General features: G+C 42.2%; 1 protein-coding gene across 1 annotated transcript in view; it reads right to left on the reverse strand.

Annotated features, from left to right (window-relative positions):
* Positions 1-24754, reverse strand: part of ITPK1 (inositol-tetrakisphosphate 1-kinase) — a 192402-nt gene that overhangs the window by 72326 nt on the left and 95322 nt on the right. Inside the window, exon 3 of the mRNA XM_009280953.1 lies at positions 10127-10252. Within this exon, the coding sequence (XP_009279228.1) occupies positions 10127-10252 (126 nt within the window). The remainder of the gene's footprint in view (positions 1-10126; positions 10253-24754) is intronic.

Raw genomic sequence — 24754 nt, forward strand, 5'->3', positions numbered from 1 at the left:
GCTGGCTCATGTTCAGCCGGCTGTCAACCAGCACCCCCAGGTCCTTTTCCTTTGGGCAGCTTTCCAGCCACTCTTCCCCAAGCCTGTAGCGCTGCATGGGGTTGTTGTGGCCAAAGGGCAGGACCCGGCACTTGGCCTTGTTGAACCTCATACAGTTGGCCTCGGCCCATCGATCCAGCCTGTCCAGGTCCCTCTGCAGAGCCTTCCTACCCTCGAGCAGATCAACACTCCCGCCCAACTTGGCATCGTCTGCAAACTGACTGAGGGTGCACTCGATCCCCTCGTCCAGATCATTGATAAAGATATTGAACAAGACTGACCCCAGTACTGAGCCCTGGGGAACACCGCTCGTGACCAGCTGCCAACTGGATTTAACTCCATTCACCACATATTCACCACTCGTCTGATAGCAGATGAGCTACTATAGATATGAAGTTGAAAATGGTGCAGTTGCAGAAGGAAAAGAGAAACACTGAAGCCAAGAGATAGCTTTCAGTACAGCACAACCTTTCATGACCAATCTTCTTTGGTCATTCCAACAAAACAACTCTGCACCCTCCTTTGGTAGATTTATCAAAGACTGGTATCCAACAGCAGACTCCAATAACCCAGGCAACAATCTGGAGGATATTTAGGCTTCCCAACAATATTTTGAAAGGGCTCTGTCCCTGGGCTGCAGTTCAGCTTGACCCAGACAACTTCTATGTTTTCCTCGTTCTAATCTTTGACATAATAAAAGTAAACAAGAAGAAACAAGGACTTCTGGCAGATCCTCCTTTGTTTGTATTCAGTCATGCTCTGTACCAGCCCTGTTACTGGCAGAAGGCCAGCAATGAAACTTGAAATCAAAGAGACACCAAATATTTCATGTTCCTTATTAAATACCTCTGGATATAACCCAGATATTTAAAAAAAACCCAAAAACAAAACCAAAAACTTTTCTTGAGAAGCCTGTATATAGATGAGAATAGAGTTGTCATTTTACCCAAAAAGGTAGCTAATGCTTTTTTTTTTTTTTTAATATATTTTAACAGAAAGTTGATACAGTATCTACTGCAAATATTAGGTCATTAGATAAGAGAGACTCACTGACTCATTGACTTATTTTATTACTAAGTAATAAAACTTCTATAATCTTTTGTTTAATATTAAACAACAGTTCCATATTTTAAAAAAGTTAGCAAGTGAAACAATAACAGCATTTGGATTTGTGTCTTCCCATGTACAAAAACATGAAGATGACCACTTGTAACAACAGACTGACATTTTCCAAGGGGGAAACAGATGTAAAGACAGACACAAGGTTGTCTAAAGAGTTTGCATCAGATTCAGACTTAAAAGTTCCTTTTTGTTGTCTTGCGACGGTCTCTTTTCACGGACAACTCCTTCCCAAAGGAAAGGTGTAGACAAGCTGGATCTTGAACAATCACTCATCTCAAAATTGTTTGTCTCTAAATCTAAAAGAGCTTCCTGCAGTGGTTGGGAGGGATGAGGGGGGCGGCAAGGGGAAGTGGGGACAGATCTTCTCTGCTACACTTCTGTTCACTGTACATCTCAAAGCAACTTTCTGAGTACTCAGCTTCCCTGTTTTGCCTTCAAAAGTCCACCACTGCTTCATCTTGCAAACACCTACCCACAGGAAGCTATCCTACCAGTTAGCACTTGAATGACAAATTTTTAGTTAATTTTGCCTGCTTATGAGGCTCTTGCAACAAATGTAAGACAGAATTATTTTTCAAATGGGAAGAACACAGGTATTGGCCTGTGAATTCAGGTGCAAATAGACCATTTCCACTTTGTGTCTCACCCTGTCCCTCCAATAAGAAAAAAATTACTAAGATTTGATAGTTTCCTTTGATTTTTTACTTGCCTTTTCTCAGCAGAGCACGTGAAAAGAGATTTGAAATGTGTAAGTATTTTCAGAGTAAAAAGCTGAAAACCAGGAACAGAATGGGTTAGTATCTTTAAAAAAAAAAAAAGCAGCATTAAAAATCCACTGGCATAATCTCCGTGAGTACATACCCAAATCACCTTCTCACAGCTGAGACTTCTGAAGAAAGCTATCAGTGCAGCAAGAACAATGCACTTCTCCCCTTCCAAGCAAGAGCAATCCCCTAACTTCTTCCCTTTCAAAGTATCTCCCCAATTTTCCTTCCTCCCAGTCCCAAACCTTTCTAAGGAAGCTTCTGAATCAAGAATAGAAGAGCCCTTCCTGGACAACTTCAGAGTGGGAGAGTCAACAGCTGGAGGGCAGGGGGGCAAGAAACACTTTAAATTTTCATCAACCTGATAGCAGAAGCCTAGGCATAAAACCTGCTTCTGATCTATCTTTTTAAGAAGGCTAATGCAAAGAGAACCTGTTCAGAAAAAGCTCTGAAAGACAAATTAATAACCCTATTGATTTTCCATCACTTGAGCCATCATTTTGAATGGAACAGACTAGTAATGAATGAAGCTACTCAAGCCCCTCTACAGCTATGACAGGCAGCTGCTCAGAGTGATTTGCTCTACTCGGAGCATAACAAAGATTCCCCAGTCAATGCCTTACACAAGCCAAAACATACTCACTCTTCAAAGTCATAAACTTTGTCTAGAAGGCAGGAACTGGGGTAGTTTGGTTCTGTTTCTTACCAAGAAGACAGGAACTGGAGCACCAGCAAGTGAAAGGGACCCTTGGGGACTATGCCTCTTGCCACCTGACTTCTCTCCATGTTCCTTTGGTCAAGAAGGAACCACCAAGGACTGTAACAATTTTTTTCTAGACAACAAATAAACTATGTTCAGTCAGTTCAGCCCAGTGTTACAGTGGGTAGGAAAGGAGACTAATCATCATCTCTACAAGTAATCATCACCCCCAAAATAAGGATCTAAGTGTCCTACAAAGCAAATGGAAAGATTTCTTTACTTTGCACTTCATGCACTACACTAGGTGCTGCATGCAGTCTTCATTTCGGCTTTGGATGAGATAACTAGGCACTCACTGATCTTCAACGCAGTGGAGAACAATTTGCACCCACCAATACTCTCCTGAGAAACTGCAGTCCAGACAACATCCAACTAGCATGAAGACCTCAGAAAGCTCAGCCCTAAAGGTCTTCTGCAGCTAAAAAGCCCACTGGCAACAGGCAACTCCTCCTGCCATTTTCAGTCTCCTGTAACAATTATTTTTTACAAGGCAATTGAGAACAGTCATTAAACAGCAAGACAAAAAGGGCATGCTAGGAGGCTTCCTAGTCTATTAGCACTCTCCACCAGACCGTACAACGGTTCAACACAGACTCCAGAGAGCAGGCACAGAGACTCATGTAAATGTGAAGCCAGCTTCCTCCTCAGCTCTTGCAGATGTCAAGGCCTCTACAATACAGCCCTGAAAAAAAGTTATTCTTACAAAGGTCATAAATGTAGCCTGGCAGATCGTTCCTCCTCCTGTGGTCAAGGATCCCTTGTTCTCTGCTTCCTGGAAGATTGCTTTATGGAGCCAACAGTAAGACTGGTGCCAGGTATCATCTTGCTGTTACATTTATATTCAATAGCAGGAAAATTAGCATCATGAATTTTGCACTGTTTGGTCTGGTTAAGATCATCAGGACTTTTTTGGTCAATTTAATGAACAATAAGGGAACCACACTATTACCACTTGTCTGCAGGTGCCAGAAATACCACAGTGCTTACCCAACGTTGCACACACATAAGTAGCTCTCTTGCAAGGTGGTCACTTTACATTTTCTAACTTGCTAATTGATTTTAGTTTAAAAAAAAAAAACAAAACAACAAAACCACCACTCCACCCCACACACTTTATACAAATGGATTCTTTTTATTTATTTTTTCTAGGGAATATACTTCTCTTCATTTCTAATAGTTTTCAATATCTTAAAAATAATACAGGACAGATGGAGACAGGCAGCAATCTCCTGCCAGCTTCTGCCCTGTATACAAAATTACATGACAGTATACCCTTTAAACACACTTTGGCATGTAATTCAACACTGATAGACCTCTCCTCTGCTCTGCTGGCTCCTGGGTACATGTTTTACTACAATGAAAGTTTCCTGCATGCCAGCAATGTGGCACAGCTCAGTCACACGTGCAGAACCAGAAGCCCAAGGCCTTGGTTTACTGGTGAGAGGATATCATTCAGAAGCCTGCTGACAGGGGTCCCTGCCCTCTATCTCATTCACTAGAAAAAGATCCTCTCCCAGTTTGGAAGGCACTGGGAGAGGATCTTTTTCTAATGAATGAGTTTTGAAGATACTGAGAGATTATAATTCTATACCCACAGTCAGAAATATGTGTAGTCCAGTAATGGAAACCTACATTCTAGTTCAACTACATGATTTTGGACAAGTCATCCGCTGGGCTATGCTAAAGAACACTCTTATCTGTAGAGACAGATCATCAGACATCAGTGTGACTATTCTAACTTGGTCCGTAAATCAGATGTCATCATAGCTACTACAAATTCATACCAAAGCTCCACACAGAAACAAACAAACCCCAAGTCCTTATGACAGCCGTTCTGAGTTGACCTAAAGGGCTTCTCATATTCATCTCAAAACGGAGTTAATACCATTTCTTTTAATTTACAGCTTGCAAAACAAAAACTTAGGGATGCAAACGGGATGGTCTAGATCACATAATGAAACTGTGGAAAAGCATGTGACTGAACCCACATTCCAGGATCTCCTTCTAATTCTTTAGGCATTACATCGCACTTCTTTGCAGGAAGATGGCATCCTCAAAAAGAATAGATATATTAGATAAGACAGTGTTTACTGTACAACCAAGAACTAATGACAGGGAAAGAAGAACGAACATCAAGTTCTCCTCTAACATTCTTGGCTTTTTTATTATTTTCATTTGTGGTTAAATTTAATATTCCTAAAAATTAAGGCCTTGAAGGCACCAGCTAGCTGGATCCAAGCATTTCGCAAGAAGAAGTAAGCAAGTTTGTCAGTGTAGCCCTGCAACAGCCTTTCTGGAGTATGCCGGGCTGAAGCTTGCCATTGTGAACACAGCAATGCTAAACTGGAATTAGGCAGAGTGCTCAAAAAAGACTAAAACCACCATCAACAGGGACATGAAGATGAAAATGTAGAGGAGTCCTCAAAGCATGAGCAGAATTCACCACCACCCTCTGCACGGAAGACACTGGTATAAGACAATGCTCTGTATCCATAGGGTGCTTTTTACCCAATTTATTTCCTTCTTATACAGTTCATACTGTTAGTTAAACAAGTTCAACTGTGTTTACCAATCAAGTCAGGAGACAGGGAACTACTTCTTCTCCATCTGACTTGCCCAGAAACTTATCCTTACTTCCATCTGTCTCTACTAGTAGAGCTCTCAAAAAATATATATGCGACATGCATTACTGTAGAGAGAGGTTTTCTAATGATAGACTTGCTTATTGATTAACAGACCTACTGACAATTAAAGGGTGTTGACTTACATACAGCATATGCCTCAGGTGTGTGAACCATACCTTTGCTTTCCACAACACTTGACACGCAATCCGAATTTCCAGTATTATCAAAATTAAAAAAAAGTTTCAACTTCCCATCAGCCTATGGCAAATTAGCTTCACAAGAACCACAGTATTATTTTTGCTTGAATACGGAAATTTATAGGAAAATTATTAAGCCCCTTATTAAGAAATACAGACCAATTTATGAAAGGGTGATGGTGAGCTGAGGCACAGAAAGACATAAGCGTTCTACAGCAACAAAATAGCGGCAATGGTAATGGACAGAAGACTGAATTTCAACCCTATTATCTAGTCTCTGGATTACAGTTATTTCTGTTTCACTCTACTGTAACACAAACCTGTTCCAGCCCAACTTGTTTCCCCTTTTGTTCTCTGTTATTCTTACAAAGCAGCAGACAGGTCTGCAAAAATATCTAATGTAACTGAATGCTCTTGTGCTGTGCAGGTATTTAAATTAATTTATCACTATGCAAATCCTACAGAAAGAATTTGACATGCTGTATCAAATACCTCTGTCAGTACTCTCCATGACTCCCTGGGATCAACAACTGTTCTCACCTCTCCACATTAGTTAGCGTGTCACAAGAAGCATATCCCCAGTCCAAATCAATGACCTGATAGCTCACCCATTACTGTACATGCTGTATGAGATTAAGGCCATGCTGCCAACAAAAAACTCAGGCACAGGAGACAGGGGAGATGATGTTAACACAGATGAACTGGGTAGAAGATGAGACAAGAGCTGGGTCAGGAAACATAGAGAGCAGTAAGATTTGTTTGCCCCAAATCTTAAGGGGAGTTTTCTTACTGGTTTCCTTCAGAGGCCACTAAAAAGAAAGCTCTATGATTTCCAAGATTAATAAAGATAGCAAGAGCTGCAGCACAGTCCTAAGAAACACCACAGCACAGGGATGCTATTATGCAGCTTCCTTTAACAGGGGATCACCTTGAATATGGCGATTTATTATTTCTAATGGAATGGAGAGGAGAGGCAAGGCTGAATTGTTGAACTTGCACACAAGGCTATACTCAAATAGATAGAGTAGGATTTTAGGGCAATATGAGTTTGGTTGTTTAGCTTTTATTAAGGCTATGATCTAAAACTGTTTGCAACAAGTTGCTCCACAGTTTTAACACAGGAGGCGTTAACCAGCCTGTGAGATGTGGGAATGTTTCGGTCAATTCACTATAAGACACAGACAATCACATCTTGGAACCCAGCAATTACAGTGAAACAGAAGCACAATGCACTGCCTTCACACTTTGATCAAGGGCACAACCTGACAGGTGAGCCATACAGGAATGACAAGGACACTAATAGGTGGCAGCTGCCGACAGGCATATAACTGGAGGGGTCCCAGTGCCACATAGCACATAGTACGTGAGATTTGCATACAACTATTTCTCAGCTGCTCTGAAATGAGGCAGCTCAAGTGAGATTTGCCAGCACTAGCGAAGGTTATAATATTGTCCCAATAAGAATATCCCTGTAAACCAGGGGTCTGCAGCCTTTTCTTATGTGTATATCTCTAGAAACTTCCACCAGGAGCGTGGACTGCCATACAAAGGATGTAAGCCTCCTGGGAGCATACCTGGTTTTCTCATTAGTTTGGCTGATGCCTTCACAATAGTCAACAGACTCCTCCTCACCTGCCCAGCTCCCCCCATACCCCAATCTCCTTATGGTTGAGGGCTCAAGAAGTCTGAGAGCAAACAGCCACTGAAATTTACACTTAAACCAAACAGCACTTCAGCTTCCACCCCAAAATCAGGCTTACAGCCTAACACGCTGCAGGAGAGCATCCCCTAACTGTGGTCAGCACTTGAGGACCGTGAAGACAGCCCTAAGCATGCAGGTTGGACTTAGCCTGTAGGGTGAAGAAACAGCACCAGGTAGAAACTGGTAGAACTGAAGTACTAGAGAAAGCATAAATAGCATGACCGAAAGGTCCAGGTGGTAAAATCAATGCCATCGTGCATGACAGTAGCAAACAGATTCAATAAGCCTGAGAGAAATGTGCCATTTCTTCAAGTTTTGCAAAGCTTTTGCCTACAGCCTCCTGTTCCTGCCCTCACCACCATGTACACTTTGAAAAAATATGTGGAAATTTGAGATCTCTGCAGTAGGCAATTCTGTACTGAAACTGAATTATATCTTACTTTCTGAAAAAAATCCAAGCTGCACTATATAAAATATCTTCTTCCTGACAAACGCTTAGAAAATGGCAACAATATTCCCCACATACATTTCTTATTTTTATGCTATATTAACTGTTATATGCAAACTAACTATTTATCATTTCTAAAAGTTTAAATCAGTAATTTCACTTCAAATAGTCTGTGGTTAAAAAATGTTGCTGTATTTGATATTATCATTTGGAAGAAAATAAATCCTACAAGATCAGTGATATGTTTTAACTTACATAGCTCTGTAGAATTTGAGATTTTTAGGAGAGACTTTGGGTGAGGGGAGTTGGGTTTTTGGTTTGTAGTTGCAGTTTTGATTGGGTTTATTTTTTTCATAAGGGGATGTTTCTGTTGTTGTTTTTAAGCCACTGCATCTCTATTCAGGTGATATTATTCTTTTCCAAGTGCTATCAAAAAAGAAGATACAAAGACCAAGTCCTTGAACTAAAGAATAAATGGATATTTATCCATAATTATATATGGATAATATATCCATATACACTGCTTCTCTCTCACCACTCTCAGAATCTATCCCACAAACTCATTAGATAAAAATCGTATTTTCACTGAGATTTTCTAACTTAAATATCTTTAAAAACAAAGCTTCAGTATTTGACCTACACAAAAATAATGGATTAAGTTATGTAAATGGTAACAAAGGTACACAGAATATTATCAAGGTATCATATTATGATTACTTTAAGAAATCTATCAGGGTAAGGGATTTAGCTTTAGCTAAATCAGCAGTGCAGGCAGCAGTGCAGCAGCTGTCACACAGACACGAGAACAGCCCACTAAGTCCTCAGCCAAAGCTAAGGCTCTAGCTGCTAAGTGCTCTACCCTGTTTCATACCAAACTTCACCTTGGTGGTTAAATGCAGCTTTAGGAAAATGCATCCTCTGTACTTACTACTGTTTCCTCCAGACCTCACTTCGGTACTTGAGAAAGAATCAGCTTGTGACCTTAAGCTATTAAATACAATAAGTTGACTAGCTGGAGTTCTTATTAGAAATATTCCGTATCCATTGAAGAATTCTTGCTCAGGAATGAAAGGTGTTTTAGATATTAATTGTACTGCTACACACCAACTGTTGTTCTACAGCTGCCTGCACAAGTTCCCTAACAGCATGTTCTCCAGGGGACAAGGGAGGTGCCACAGTACTACACAGAGATGCTCTCTCTGTGCCTCATAAAGCCTGGCCTTCAGGAATGCACACAACAACATTAAGAATTGGGAATGAGGCATCTCACGAGTCTTAATCAGCTGTGAGCAAGTTAACACACGTGCCCTTTTGCCTCTTTGGTCATCAGTTTTTCCCATCGATAGGATGGGTATATTGTGAAGGCAAACTAGTTAACATCTGAAACAGGGAAAGACTGCGAGCAGAAAGCCCCTGAAGTCCATCTCTCCATATGCTTCTTTGGACATTTACAGGTTTCCAGTGCTGTGGGAAGTGGATACCTGCACTACTTAGTGATGAATAGTCATCTACTATTCAGAGAACTGGTGCCAGAGGGCCAGGCTCACAAGTCAAACATTTTCGTCTCCTGTCTGTGTTTGAGTAATACACAGGTGGGAGGAAGCAGAAAAGCTTTGTAACTAGAGCAAAGAGAATATTGACTCCATTAAGTAAATTATTTTCTGCATTATTAGTTGTAGAACATTAAGCAGAGCAAAGAGAACATCATTTCCCAAGAAAGCAAAGTTGTCAAAATTGCAGAATTTGTCTGTGCCATTTTTCCACCTGACATAAGCATATTCCATAAAATTCTGAAAATACGTTTTTTAATTTTGCGTCTCTTTGAAAGAGAAGAAAAGAATATACCTTTGATCAAAGATATCCACCAGAAGCAACACCTTTTAAAATGATAAAGGTGTTGCTTTATCATTTTCATCGGCATTCAGACTACTGACAGGAATTCTTTGGGAATACAGTTCTCTGTACCACTATACCTTGCAGATTTCTGACCTTCAATGTAAACTTGAGGAAAAAAAAAATTAATAGAACAGGATTCTCAGCACTAGAGGACAGAATCACTCACAGTAACCTTGATGTTACAGAAATTAGCATGCCAGGAACTGGGAAGACTAGACAGAACTGGGCCAAATTAATTTAGTGGCTTCTGTCGTGGAGAGACGTATGTAAAGGACTCTGCAAACACCTGTTCCTCTTTGTGAGCAGCACTCATGCTCTTGGAGTGACATCAGGACAACATTCAGTGGGAAACCAGTTCTTACTAACCTTACCAATACAACATAAAACCTATCCAAAGGTGCAAGTCCATTTTAGACTGACAAAACTATTTTTGCTGGGCTATCAGTAGCGGGGAAGCAGTGTGCCAGGGAGCTCTTTTCATCAAACCCTACCAACTGCACAGGAAACAGATTGAATTTGCTGCACCAAGATCATCCTCCTGCTTGAAACGCAGAACTATGAAAGAACCACTTACCTGGAACCTGTGAACCAACTCCAGTGACTGGCTGTCATTCTGGTCTGCTTCAAGGATGACATCTGTCAGTTTATGTATGATCACATCCAAAGGGCCCTGATCTTCAATGGGTTTGGTGAGGTCAAGCTGAAGAAACCAGAGAGAAACCTTTTATTAATATACAGAGGATCTGAGGTTCTTGTCCCTGCCACCATCCAAGGTATTGCCGCCACACAGAATGCATTTACTTTTCATACTGCCTTTATTTTGGTATGTTACCCAAATCCCTGAGAATTTACATTTCACTGAATGTCAGAAAACTTTACTCAGACATTTATTTCTCAGCATTTCTCATTTATTTCTCTCTAATTCCATGAAAAAGCAGTGAAGTCATTGGCAAGCACCCTTCATCCAAACACCTTCCTTGCTTCTCCACCCTGAGCCAACATTTCCCTCTTCAGCTCTCTTTCCTGGAACTTAGACATACATGCAAAAGGAATGAGCGAACAAGGATTATCACCACTAAGAAAAGGAACACCCATTGTGTCCTTCACCCTTTGGGATTGCACAAAACAGCACCCCGGACAGTAATACAGGTAACGCAAAAGCAAGTGACTCAGGATCTTTGCAAATTCATCTGCTGCAGGGACAGCTATTTAGCTGGTAAGGAGGAGTGCAGCTCCCAGAGCACTCCCACTAGCAGACTTTGGCAGTTAGCTGGATAGGGGACAAAGATTGGGGTGGGATGTGCAGAAACTCTGGTCCAGACAGCATGGGAAGGCACGAAAGTAGTGGCGATGTGTCAAAAGGCTTGGTCCCAGTACCAAGACAGGGTTCAAGGAGCAGAGGAACCACCCGTACTGGAAAAGGACTGAGTTAGGGATCTCCTGAGGGAATCTTAATGCAAAGAAGGCTACTGGACCTGATGGGATGCATGTAAGAGTACTAAGAGAACTGGCCAATCTCATTGTGAGGGCTTAGATTTATCAGGACATAAATCAAAACTGTGGAGATTCCAACTAAATCAGGAAAAAATTCCACCATGTGAACAGCCTGGTTGCAGCACAGAGTCCCACAGAGGATGTAGGATCTCCATCCTCCAAGGTTTTCAAGACCTGACTGGACAAAGCCCTAAGCAACTCAGTCTGAATTTAATGCTGAAGCTGCTTTGATCAAGATGATGTATTACGGACCCCTAAGGTCCCTACCAAACTTAATGATCCCACAAAGCTACTTACCAGATTTGAACTTTTGTACAGTATAAGTACCAGAACTGGCTCATGTTCTAGCCAACACATCGGGCTGCCCACAGCACAAAAGTTGCCATATTATCAAGCACTGCTCTTCAACCAATCGTGGGATCTACTGCATCAGTGGCAACTTAACCTTGTAAACGTCAAACCGGGAACATCTTTGAAATGAAAGACAGATGTGTGTTCACTAAAGTTAGCATCTGATTTTAGTTACATGCATGCTCCTTTCCATTGCTGCTATCCCTTTTATTCAACTCTGGCAGAGAAGGGGCTGGGGCACAGGAGGGAGAGGAAGGCTGGGCAGAAGAGCCTGCTGACGCTCTGTTTTGATAGAAGCCTGGTCTTCACTGTCTCATTAGCTTGAGTTTTGTCCTAATAAAATTTCCCACCCTACAGAAATGGCCCTGCTTTGAATTAACGAGTGCCTTAAGGAAGATAATGATAAGACAGGATGGCTGGAGCTCAAGCACCAATAAAACTAAACCAGCAGAGATCTAGGAGCCTTATAATAATTTGCTAGTTGCTAATCTAACTGATCCATGTAGCCAAATCACTTTTCTTGTGTAGGCACTCTTATCTGGGCTAGGCTTACTTGAGCAGAATAACTGAGGTTACTTATGGCACAAAAGCAAACTGAAAGACTGCCAGTTCTTCCCAACAGAGACCGCCTTTGCTTGCCCATTACTATATGCTCCTACTAACAGTTACAGGTTGAGGCTCTAGTACTATCTTTGAAGTACTTACGTAGATTCTAATACAACCATAAAACATATTGTGCATCTATCTTCCAAGGAGACTAACAGAGGCACTGTTCACAGGTGGGCAGCAGACTCTCTACATGCAAAGATTATGCAATGGTAAAGACAAGCAAGACAGACTTGATGTGGATGCTTGATGATCGGCTGGGTGAGGCAGTCTGCAGAAGGTCTGACTGTCCTGGCACTTACATTTTTACTCCCACAAAGAGTGCAGCATGAAGGCTAAGGGCAAGCGTAAGTGTCTGCAAAGTTAAGGCAAAATGAAGTGAACTGCAGCTTAGCTAAGGACATGGAAGGAGATAGTCTACTGCAACCAAGTTCCAGAAAAATCAGTTAATATCCTTAAAAGAAATCTCAGATGACCACACTGCTTTTCCTGAGTTGTTTTCATCTGCCTATCACATCTGGAAGGAAACAGCAAAACAAAGGGTCCATTTAACTAGGTCAGAAAGTTCCCAGTTGCCAAGGTACAAAAATGTGAATTAATCAATTTTCAGGACTTCCAGTTTGAAAAACAGTGAGAAGCAAATAACTATTTGAGATTGGTCACCCTTCTACATTCTTCCTGCACTTGCAGCTCAATCTGCACAGAAACATTCAGAAAACAAGAAAAACAAGAAAACGGTCCTCCCTTTCAGCCTTGACCCAAGAATAGAAATAAGCCTTCAAGGCATATCCAGGCCTTGAAGCACAGTGTTTTCCAGAAGCATAAGGCATCTGGGCAAGATAACTTCTTCACAACAATTGTGCCAGCTAAAAGCAACTAGCATACTTTGAGAATGAAACCAAATGCACCTACTTTGCACATCGGAAAGTGTTAAAAAGGGTGCCCTGTAACAGTGCTCTACTTCCACTTCAGCAGGAAAGCAATGCTAGAAATGACAGCACACTAAGGCAGCTCCTCTGGTAGGAAGTGCATTGACCATTTCAATTGGCTCAACAAGGACAGCAGGTACATTTCAACCACACAAACCTTCAAAATCTGATCCAGTATTTTGTGGATTGGAGGATCAAACCATTTGCAAGAATAAGTTCTCTGTGTTCTGGGCCATGCTGCGGAAAGCAAATATTCCTGGGCTGTGTGGAATTTGGAAGAGATCCACCTTGCTTTTATATACTAAGAAGGGAAAAAAAAGTAAAAGTAGAAGAAAAAGAAGAAAAAAAAGATTTGAGGGGGAAAACAGAAGCCTATTCAAGCAGAGCATCAGACCCAAGCAGAAGTCAGTGAAAATAGAGTGCAAAATTTCTGATGGCCCTCTGCTGAGACAAACACTGATTCATTGTTTGTCATCAGCTGGAATTTGAGCCCTCCTACTTCCCTTCTCTTTCAGCATCTCTCTCTCCAAATGATCTTTGCATTTGACATGATCACCCAAAGGTTTGTTTTTGCACAGAACTAACACCATAGCAACAGAAGTGAGAGAAAAGATTTATCAGCACCAGCTTGAAAAAACAGAGATATGGCTATGGTGCCTTTTCTTCTGTGAAGTAGGCAATTGGCTACTCTGCTTGCCCTTTTTTTATATTAAAAAAAAAAACCAAACCCACACACCCAAAACCAGGTATTGGTTTCATGGCATTGTCGCTTACCACCAAAACCCAGCAAAACTCAGGTGAATGACATGGAAGACAGCGTCAAAGCTGTATACAGAAAATGCCAGATACAAGGCATATGTCTTTCTAGGTCTTAACAAATCCATATATGGAAGAAAACAAACGCTAGATAAATGCTCTTATCATAGCTGGCTGTAGCTAGCCTGCTCACCTTCTAATAGAAAGACTGGCTGGGAGTTAAAAAACGCTCCAAGCTTAGAAACATCATAGTCCCCCCCACAAGCTTCCCAGAGCATCCACTGGAAAGCCAGTTACAGGCATACAGAGCTCCATCTCTGCCCCCTTCTCCCCTTTCCCCTTCCTCTGTCCTCCAGAAACACACAGCCAGCGCATTATCCAAATCATTACACAGGAGGGCAAAAAAAGTTTATTTCCATTAAGCATAATTTGTTTAAAGTTTTGGGGTTGTTTTTCTCCAGAACACTGGCAGTCCATCTATATTGCAGGGACAGGGCGAGCACCTGGCAGAGTGCCATGGCTCTCCACTGGTCCCAACTGCAATCCCACACGCGTGCATTTCTGGAAGCCGTGTTTAAAAATAAAACTATGTCCAAGTGAAAAAATCTGGACTCGTTCACTCAGGAAAAAAACAAAAACAAAAAACAACTGCAAATGTTAGATTTAGCAAAAAGAAATATCATTTGTCTAAATGATTAAAAATAGGTTTGTATTTTTTGTTTTACTCAGTGTTTCTAGTCCGTGCTATAATCAACTGTATTTCAGAATCTGGCTGACCAGGATTTGTGGTTTTTTAAAGCTCGTCTTCAGAAATAGTTTTTGGATTATCATTCACATGAAATGAAGTCTTAATGCCAACCTGTTCTGTTCTCTGAAGACAGATCTGTCCACTGCTATATCCCTGAGGAATTTACAACACATCTCTCCATTTCTATTTATCCTCACTTTTCTCGTAAAATATTTTCACACACACAAAAAAAAAAAAGATAAAAAAAGACTCATAAATCTATCATTTAAGCATTTTGCTCCCAGACTCCAATCGGCTAACAAACTCCACTCACCAGGATGCTGCACTAAGTTCTTGCTATGTTTCAGTTTTTATTTGATGCACTGCTTAGGAGCAACAGAACAGGAGTGCATGTCCCTCCACAGCAGCCCATCTTGCTGCAGGTGGAAAAAGCTCATGAAACTTTCACCCAAAGAAGGTAAATGAAGGTAAGGAGAAAATCATCAGATGACAGGTTTGTTCTGAGACTTCTCATTAGGCAGATACTACCAAATCATCAGGCGTTATCTCGAGTGCTAGAAAGCTTAATAAAATGCCACAAAAGGGAAAGAATACGTCCAATTTTCCAGTAGGGACCTGTCAATGCTCTGCTACACGTTTGTTGTGGTTTAACCCCAGCCGGCAACTAAGCACACACAGCCACTCACTCACTCCCCCCCAGCGGGATGGGGGAGAGAATTAGAAGGGTAAAAGTAAGAAAACTCATGGGTTGAGACAAAGACAGTTTAATAGGTAAAGAAAAAGCCACGCACACAAGCAAAGCAAAACAAGGCATTCATTCACTGCTTCCCATCGGCAGGCAGGTGTTCAGCCATCTCCAGGAAAGCAGGGCTCCATCATGCGTAATGGCTACTTGGGAAGACAAACACCATCACTCTGAACGTCCCCCCCTTCCTTCTTTTCCCCCCAGCTTCATACGCTGAGCATGACATCATATGGTATGGAATATCCCTTTGGTCATTTGGGGTCAGCTGTCCCAGCTGTGTCCCCTCCCAAATTCTTGTGCACCCCCAGCCTGCTCGCTGGTGGGGTGGTGTGAGAAGCAGAAAAGGCCTTGACTCTGTGTCAGCACTGCTCTGTGTCAGCACTGCTCAGCAGTAACGAAAACATCCCTGTGTTATCAACACTGTCTCCAGCACAAATCCAAAACATAGCCCCATACTAGCTACTATGAAGAAAATTAACTCTATCCCAGCCAAAACCAGCACAATGTTTCACAAATCAAAGTCCAAAAATCCCTTTATGGTAGTTTAACCATTTTCCTCCCTGTGAACTGGACATACAGCACCAGCCTGACCTGACCTCTCTGCTCCCTGACTCCTGAGGCTGTATATGGAATTTTCTACACAAATCTATTGTATCCTGTTATTCAGATACTCAGCTAAGGCTACACTGACCCCAAAACATGTGCGGTTTATTTCAATCTGAATTCAGCTCCTTAAACTCCACTGCACGTAGACCTTCAGTTTTTTAGTCATCATATTCCTCTCCTGGGGCTATTTTCTACTCTGTATCTTCATCAAATACATTTATATTAAAAAGCTTTGGTTTACAAGCCTTTTGAATTCTCCCCTTCTTCCCCCAACCCCAGCCCCAGTGTTTACCTTCACTGTGCATCAATGCTGAGCAAGTCATAATGAAAAAAAGTCATGAGCTCTGGGTTGGAAAGTCAAGTCTTCAAGAATCTGAACCCTGACAGCTGCTATATCGGTGGACACTGTTCTTTCCCCAAAAAGCTCAGAGATGAAAGCCTCTAAAAATATCTTAAGTATTCTGAAGAGGGAAGGGATGTAGCAAAAACCAACACTGCCAAGTCCACCGTTTCACCTTATTGTAAAAAGTAAATAAAAATACACAGGATAGTCTAGTTACAGGAGAGAAGGTGCTTGTATTTGAAAGGAAGTGGGGAAACTTCCTGAAAGTAATCAGGAAAATGGTTGTGCATGTCCATCCATACATGAGACCTACTCGTGCAGAACAACAGCGACAGAACAGAATGGCGCAGAAGCCTGCCTTGCTCTTCTGACAAACCAAGGGAAATCCACAGGACCAAACAAGACCAGCACGTCCTCCTTTCCCAAATTAAATCCTGCAGGAGCAGTCCAGTCCTGTCCTCCACCGGGACTACAGTCCCACAAACCCTGCTGTCAGGTCTATGCAAGCACAAAACTGACACGAATTACTCCCTGCCAAAGCCCATGGAAGGTGACCAAGTATATATCGGTATACATTTCCTCATGAGGAAAGACAGTATGTTACCTGGTATTTTCACTGATATACAGGCTCTCCATAGCTCCTAAAATATTCACATATTGAAACTAAATAAACATTTACATATTTAAGAGAGTTCCTCCTCACCTCTCTGGCCAAGCAAGAAAGTGATCTGGGCTGTCATCATGCACAGCTAGTGCAAGCATTCAGCACTTGCTGCTGCTAATGGTGCCAAAGGATACTACTGAGGGAGAACATAAACCCCTCTGGGTGACACAAACACCAGCTGTGTCCCACTGCAAAGGGCAAACATGGACCCGACCATCAGAGGCAGTAAAGAAAGAGCAAAAAGTTCACTAAGAGGCCCTATTTTCTCCCTCCATGCCCCACCTTCCCCAGCCATCCTTCCCCATTGCCGAATTAACTTGCACGTCCTGTTCCAGCGGCAGCAATCTGAGAAAGGAAATCCGCTGCGGTGAGGAGACTTCCCCCCTCGGCTCTCCCCTCACACTGACAAGAGGAGAGAGAGTATCGTAGCATCAGTAACAGCCGCCATGTCGGAGTGGAACTCTTTTCCAAGCAGAAAGGAAACGTAGCTTGAAAATACCCTACCTTTTTGCTAGTCTTCTCGGAATCGAGGAAATTAAAGACCAACCAAAGAGCTTACCTTTCTACCACTGCAGGATGCTAAATCTATGGGTCATCTTTTGTTGCTTTGCCCAGCTTAGTTTAAGAGAACCACCAAAGGAGAAGGAAATCACATCCCACACTGGGACACGTCACTCAGAAACTCAAGTGCCAGCGGCATCCCAAGCAGCAAGGTATGCCTAAAGGTGAGGAGCAGCACAGCATAAGCTATGAAGCCCCGCTGGGTTCCCATTTTCTCAGATACCAAAACTTTAACACAAGAGGAGAAGATTCTGGGTTTAACAGATGGTTTCTTTGCACGTTCTTGTGCTGGTGCCAGAGCAGATTACTTTGCATTCTGCTTGGAACAACTTGCCAGAGAGTATGTGCCAGCATGTTACACATTTTCAGGGGTCACATGCTGCTGCTCCCCTGGAAGCTAGGTATGATCTCCAAAACGTCTGGGAAGTTCTCACTTCTAGCTGTATTCTAGATAAAATGAGGTAAAAGGAATCTCATAGCTTTTTTTTTTACACTACATGTACTAACATACACGAACACCGTTTATGGATCACTTCCCCAACTACTACATAAACTGACTAGCCTTTGCACATTCAAGGCTTGTCCTGCAGTCACACAATCCCCCAGGACCTCAGCGAGCATCTCCTCCCCACAGCCTCCTCTGCACCCTCCCACAGAAGCAAACAGCGACCCAGCATTGCTGTTGCCTGTGCAGTAACAGTGACAGACAGTGACTCGTGACTCCTACTCAGCGTGCAGAACAACGGTGGGACAAGTTACTGCATCTCAGTTACTCAAACCTCTCCCACTGCCCCGCTCTCCTCCCTCCTCTGATCCTGGCATATAAACCTCCACCGAGCATCACCCTCCTGTTAGCACCAAGTTTTGCCCCTTCACTTCTTTAAAAGCAAAACAAGACATCCTATGTCTGGGCTATGGCTAAAGCTCTTCACAGCAATGATTTTCTTTTCAGTAGAGATTTTTCTACCCAAGACCAGAACTTTGTTACTATATTGGTTTTGACTTACAGCCCAATGCAAAAAAACATTTCTAGAAAACTATAACTCAGCTTGGCTTATCTCCTTCTCTCCTGTACAATACTTTGGCAGTTGCAGGAAGTTCTTTCCAGAACTTGCAAAGATGTGGGAACGGCTGTTTCTGAGCACAATATTAACCTGAGAGCTCATGTCCCATTAGGGCTGGACTGCAGCGAGCAGGTTTTGGTAGGCAAGTGGTTAAGGAGTTCAGTCTTGTTCACGGACAGTCTGAAAGGCAATTGCTGATTTTCAGCACTGCAGGAGGAATAATCTATGTTACTCGAATCCAAAAAAGCCTCTTGCCAAAGGTGTCTCCTGAGGTCACCAACGCTCCCATGGATTAGGAAGGGCAGCAGAACAAATCCAGAGATTAGCAGAGGAGAAAAGTTTAACAGAAAATGTGTGATGCAGGAGGATTAACGCTCCAAAGAAGGAAAGCAAGTTATAGAAAAACAAGATCCTAAGGAGAATTTGCAGTCAGCATAATGAGCTGCTGAGACTGCCTTGCTTTACTTTCTGTAACTGTCAAAAAGATAGTGTTCACGTACACCAGATTAAAAGGCTATATAGGTAATCCCAGTAGTGGAAGGTATGGGAAAATTACAAAGTGGTTCACAAAATTTCTGTCTCACTTCTTGAACTTAAAGCTTTGGAATGGGCAGATCAGATCCAGAAAGACCAGAAAGACTTTACAAGGAAGATTTCTAATGTTTCTTTGAGCGAACTGGGTCAGCCCTCGTCCAGTTATTGAACTGACAGATCAATCAATCCTGTAGGAGAGCAGACATTAAAGGAGGAGTGGAATGGAGAAGCCACCCAGGGAGAACACTCCAACTAGTCCACAATACAGAAATATTGCAGCACTACAGCCAGTACAGCCCGGGTAAGCAAAGGGAGGGGGCGAGAGGGGTGCACTTCACTTCTCGGAAGCTTTCAGTGCTTAATTATAACATCATATAAACATTCAAACTATCAAGATCTGACAGTACTGCAAATACTTTTTTTTTTTTAATGACTGCTGGATACAGAGAAAGTTCAGATGAAGCAAACGTGTTCTTCTGAAAGTTTCTCTTGGAGCCACGTAAACATGCACTGCACAACCTCCCTCCCTTTGGCCGTGGGATTAGATAAGTAGAAAAGCTGATATATAAGAAACATCCCCCAGAAAGCCTGGCTACCACCCTTTATCCTAAGGGCTGAGGAAGCTCAGCTCTGGACTTGCGCCACACAGCTCAGGCTCAGCTTAAGGATAATTCTTCATCAGCACGTGTCAAACATCAAGAGCAGTCGGTGCTCCTGTGTGCACGGCTGCACTTCCCAAGAGATCGCCAATGTCTCTGCTGTAATTCTCCCTTCAACAAAGCTTCCAGTTGGTGAGCAGAGGGGCACAGCCAGGCCACTGGCACTCTCTTCACTTTTGTTAGCTACCAGCCCCAGGACAGCTGAATTTCTAGGTGCATTTCCCTTTCTCAAGAGACTCTGGATGATGCTGAGTTATAAGCAAATACAGGTAGCACCCTAAGTACATTTAATCCAGTCTGCTCACCACTTCACTGAATTTATGTGGTCTTTATTGTGTACTAGGGAGTTTAAATACATGTGGAGAAAGCAATAGCTGTCAGGGTAGAAAGCTTTTATCCTCTTTATTCACCCCCCTGCCTAAACTAATTAGGATCCCTTCTGAAAAAAATCAAACAAAATTGAAACATATTTCTCTTAACAAAAGATCCTCCTTCATCCGAACATATTCTTATAGTGTTGCTCACAGACATTGGGTAGCTAGTAATGTTTGTGCAACTGTAAAGGATAGAGGCGGCAGAGGAGGGAGAAGTACACTGGAATACAACGGAAGAAACACTTTAGAAGACTTAGTCAGCCTAAGGGGGAAATAAAAACGGGTAAGGCTGTTTTTAAACAAAGAGAAGGCCATGCTCAGGCTGATCTGTATTATATCCCTGTGTTGCATTAGCAGAAGTCAGAAGAGAGACTGTGAGGAGATAGAAGAGATTGTGGCATTCCCTTCCATCCTGTTCCAGCAAGTATTATTTATGGGAGAATAGAGTTGCCTTTCAACTACAAAGCATTACTTTAGCTTGAAACCACTGCTCCCAGTGAGACAAAATGATGAAACTGTTCCTTCCAAAGATGAATTTAAAGGCATTTGAAATGGTCTGAACTGAACACAGCCACAAAGATAAAATAATTAGCCCATGATTTCTCAAACCGAGGAAGAAGGGCATGGGTGGAGATCACAACCATCATGGACCACCTTCTCAGGTGCTGCACTGCTAGAAGGTATTGGAGAAAGGAGCAGAAAGTGAAGCCAGGAGAAGTTGGCTGGGACACAGGCAAGGCTCTAACATGAGGAAGAAGAGCGCAGCGGGTCTGACTTACTGCTTTAGCAAACACCCTGGCATAGAGAAGGTGATCACAACAGTTAACGGCCAACAGTTTGTTTCTCAGCAACTGCAAGGTATCTTTACTTTTTACTTTCTACCATGTCTGACAAAAGTCCTCGCAAGTGCTCCATGGCCCAACCATGCATCAGACATCTTTTCCCACCCAGGGGAACTGTCTTCCAACATAGCACCTGCCCAACACATATGGAGAACAACTGGCACAGGTAGAACATTTTAGGTAAAATTCCCTTTAAACAAGAGTGATAAAAAGTCTTGCTTTTGCTGTGCTGAGGAGGTCTGACAATCCCACAGTGTTATTCGGACATAGCCAGATATTAATGAGAATGAAAACAAGAGGAACTGTATCATTAGGGGAGATTAGCTTCCTAAACTCAGGAGAACAAAAGCTAGGACTGAGGTTATGGTCCAGCTATTCCGAAGCAGGAAAACTAACATAAAATTTAGTAATACAAAGAATACTACATCAAGCTGGGTTAGTTTAAATTACAGGATAAAATGGTGTACAGCTCAAACAGGTTTTTTTATGATCTCAGGATGACAAATTGATAAATTAAAGGAAGTAATTAGTAAAGACTGCTGAGCTGTGAAAAGCTCAAGGAGTTGAACATAAAGAATGCTTGGCATTTCTTGCAGGCAGGCCAAATAGTGAAATGTATTTCGGGAATACATAAAAAACAAGAAAAATTGGGATCTCTGTGCAGCAATTGAAGGTTTAATATTAAAGATACTATAGGAACGGCCCCAAACTTTACACTGATATTTGGCCTCAGTTTTCAGCAAGAATAAAGATGCTGACTGTGGGAGCAAGGCAAGGTGGTAAACAAAGATGGGTACAGATATATTGGTGGGTACCAGCAGTCAAAGCCAGAACTCATGGAGTGAGATTCACTTGATCTTGTTTTAAGGAGTCGGTAACTACGCTGTAATTTCAGGCTTCTCCTTGCAGTCAGAGAGAAATTAATAAATACCTTGATGCTTTAAATTTATCTAGCCTGCTTTACATTCATATTCTAGGGTATGATGAATTGCACCTGAAACATGCCTGATCAGAGGGAGCCTAGTGGAGTGGCACAGATGTCATATGACTCTGAAGAGTTTAATGTGCTGAGGTGAGGGGAAGTTGCCTCTCTCCCATAATTGGATACTTTAAAAAACCAACAACAAACCTCTAAAAAACAAAATCCAATTAAACAAAACATGGCATAGGAAATCACAAGATGGTGATACCAGGGTTCTGAGTAACTGTATGCATTATGGAGTGCTTCCCAAGGATCAAAAAATAGCCAACTACATTAGGGAAAGAGTAGGAGGGGGAAAAACGACAGCAACTGACTATTCATCTGACCTATGCAAGCATTTCAGCACATTTGAAGATATTGAAAAATAATCAGATCTCCAGTGGTAAATAAAAAAACTGCAGTAAAACATGACATGACTCTACAAAAGATGGATCAAACCCACCTAACTGGCTGTATGACCATTGATTGTCTAGACAAAGAAAATGCAGCAAAGCTATTTTCTCAGACTTCAGTAAAGCATGAAGTCAGGTAAACTGGAGAAAGACAAGGACCAGCAGAAGAACAGGAAGGTGAATGAAGAGCTAAATAAAAGAGAAGACGACAATGGCTTGCATGCTGAAAGCAGCAGTGGCAAACCAGAGAGGGTGCGCTACCAGCATTCCTCAGGCACTAGTCTTGTGACCATTTTATTTAATATCTTCATTAGTGGTCTTAGCACAGTAAGTAGATCACTGATAGGCCTTAATAATTACACAGAAGTGTAACTGACACCACCACCCAGACAGAAGTATCATGCAGAAGAGAGAATGAGAAATAGGACAACATGACTAAGTACAAAATGAAGGGCTGCATGTTGCTGGACTCATGATGCAAAAAAATCTGCCCTATGCTCAGAGAAGGATGCTAGTACGGTAGCTGAAGTATGACTGTGGCAAAGATAAACTCAGTTTCACCAGGATCAAGGTATTTTGGGTAAGGTTTGTAAGAGTCAAGCTAGTATAGAAGGCACTACTGAGACGCCTCATGGAACAGCTGCACTTAGTTTAGGGCATCCGTATCTAGAAATATAAACTCAAAATGAAATTAAATGCCAAACTTTGTAAGTTCTAGGCTCAAGAGCCTAGAAAATCCCTTCCACACTTACATCCCATGGTCATGGGTCCTTAAAAAAACCCTATGAATAGGAGCACTTGGGCTAATGCAGATTCTTAGAGTGTTACCCACTTTCTGGCAAGAAAAAGCTTACCTTAATCATAAATACTCTGCTGCACTTGAGTACTGCTTTAGTTTATGCTATAAATGTGCATTCTGGGGTGCACAGTACCAAGAGAAATCTGCTACCCAGGAACACGTATGGTCCAGGAGTTCCCTAAATATTCTTTTAGGAAAAAAAGAACTAGGAGGTGCAGCAATGGAGATGAAGTAGAAAAAACTCAGGTTTCAAATTATTCAAACTCACATTTCACTTCCATCATAAACAGAGCACTAAGTGAGCAGCACACAGGCAAGATTAAAAAAAGACCATCAGAAACATCGCTCAGGAAGAAGCAGGCAAAGAAGCACTTTGTCATCGAGCTGTAAATCAAGTCTGGCACACTCCCTAATTCTGGGCTCTTTCCTCACCCACCTTGACTGATGAGTCTTCCTCACCAGATGGAGAAGGAAGCTGTAGCTCCTTCCTTGGCAAGGCACCCAGGCTTCGCTGGACTTCTGCAAGGATCCTGCAGATACCTTGTCTCGCTAAGATGGCTGCACTGACTTCAAGGAGTATCAGTGACAGAAAATTAGGTCAGAACTTCATTTTAATTGGTTAATAATAGTTTCAGGTGCTATCTCCCAAGCCTACCATCTGACTGTTGGGGCTTTAAAATGACATTACCCACCCCCCACTATTCATTTTCTTTTCCCTTTCACTGTTTGAAAGGCTCAAGTGAACAGGAAAATGACTTCCTATTCAGGGAAGATAGTGAACACACTGGTAATTAAATGAGCTAGAAAAAGAACAGCTAAAATTGTAGTTCTTATTCCTCACTCAACTCTGTTTACAGGAATCTCAAGCATTCCTGTCACAGCAACAGGTAAAACATCCTCAGAAAATGGAGTCTATAAATTGTTGGTATGCCTTCCATAGACACCAAATCCCATCCTTAATATTCATACTAATTTTAACAGGCAAAGATGGAAAGAGGAGAAAATAGTTAAAATATAAGAACACAGCTAGAGTGTGAAAAGCTCGTCTGTGTAGCCTATAACCTCATGACAGAGAAAACCAAATAAACTCCTAGAAGTTCTCATGTGATAACCTAGTTTTCGAAGTGTTTGCATGCACTCTCTCCCTCAGCTCCGATATCAAGGCACTTGTCTTGACCGTCACTCAGCTGTCTGTTAAGACGCCCTAACAACTTCCTACCTCCCTCCGCTGCTTCTCATCTATCAGCACAGATTATGCTTCATTTACTTCATTTACTCTCACTTTCTTTCCTTCTCCACTCTTCCCAATTTCACCTTGGCATCTCTTCTGGACTGCTTTCACCCTGTCAAGACCCACCCTGCCAACTGAGAGAGAGGGCTGAGCCCAGCTCCCGTCTCCCCCCAGGCCCCCCACTTTACCAGACATCCCCAGCAGCCTCTATTTTGACACTTTGCTCTTTCTTCCCTCAGTTCTGCTTTTCATTGTAATTGAACCTCAAGCTCATAATCCTAGTTTCTGCTTTTCTACCTCTGGCTCTTCCGTCAACCTCTGCTCTTGCTCCTGTCCCAGTTAGCTCTCTGAGCTCCCCCTTTTTGTCAGCCTCTGTGAACAATATCATCATCAAGCCACCAGGCCCATTCTTTGGAAGACATCACCAATTCTCTCAAGCTCTCCCCTCTTGCAGTCCGGACCTTCCAGATTCCTTGTATCCCTCACCACATCCCCCACCTTTTGGATCAGAGGGAAGTCCAC

Source organism: Aptenodytes forsteri, unplaced genomic scaffold, assembly GCF_000699145.1.
Source record: "Aptenodytes forsteri isolate BGI_AS27 unplaced genomic scaffold, ASM69914v1 Scaffold193, whole genome shotgun sequence".
NCBI lineage: Eukaryota > Metazoa > Chordata > Aves > Sphenisciformes > Spheniscidae > Aptenodytes > Aptenodytes forsteri.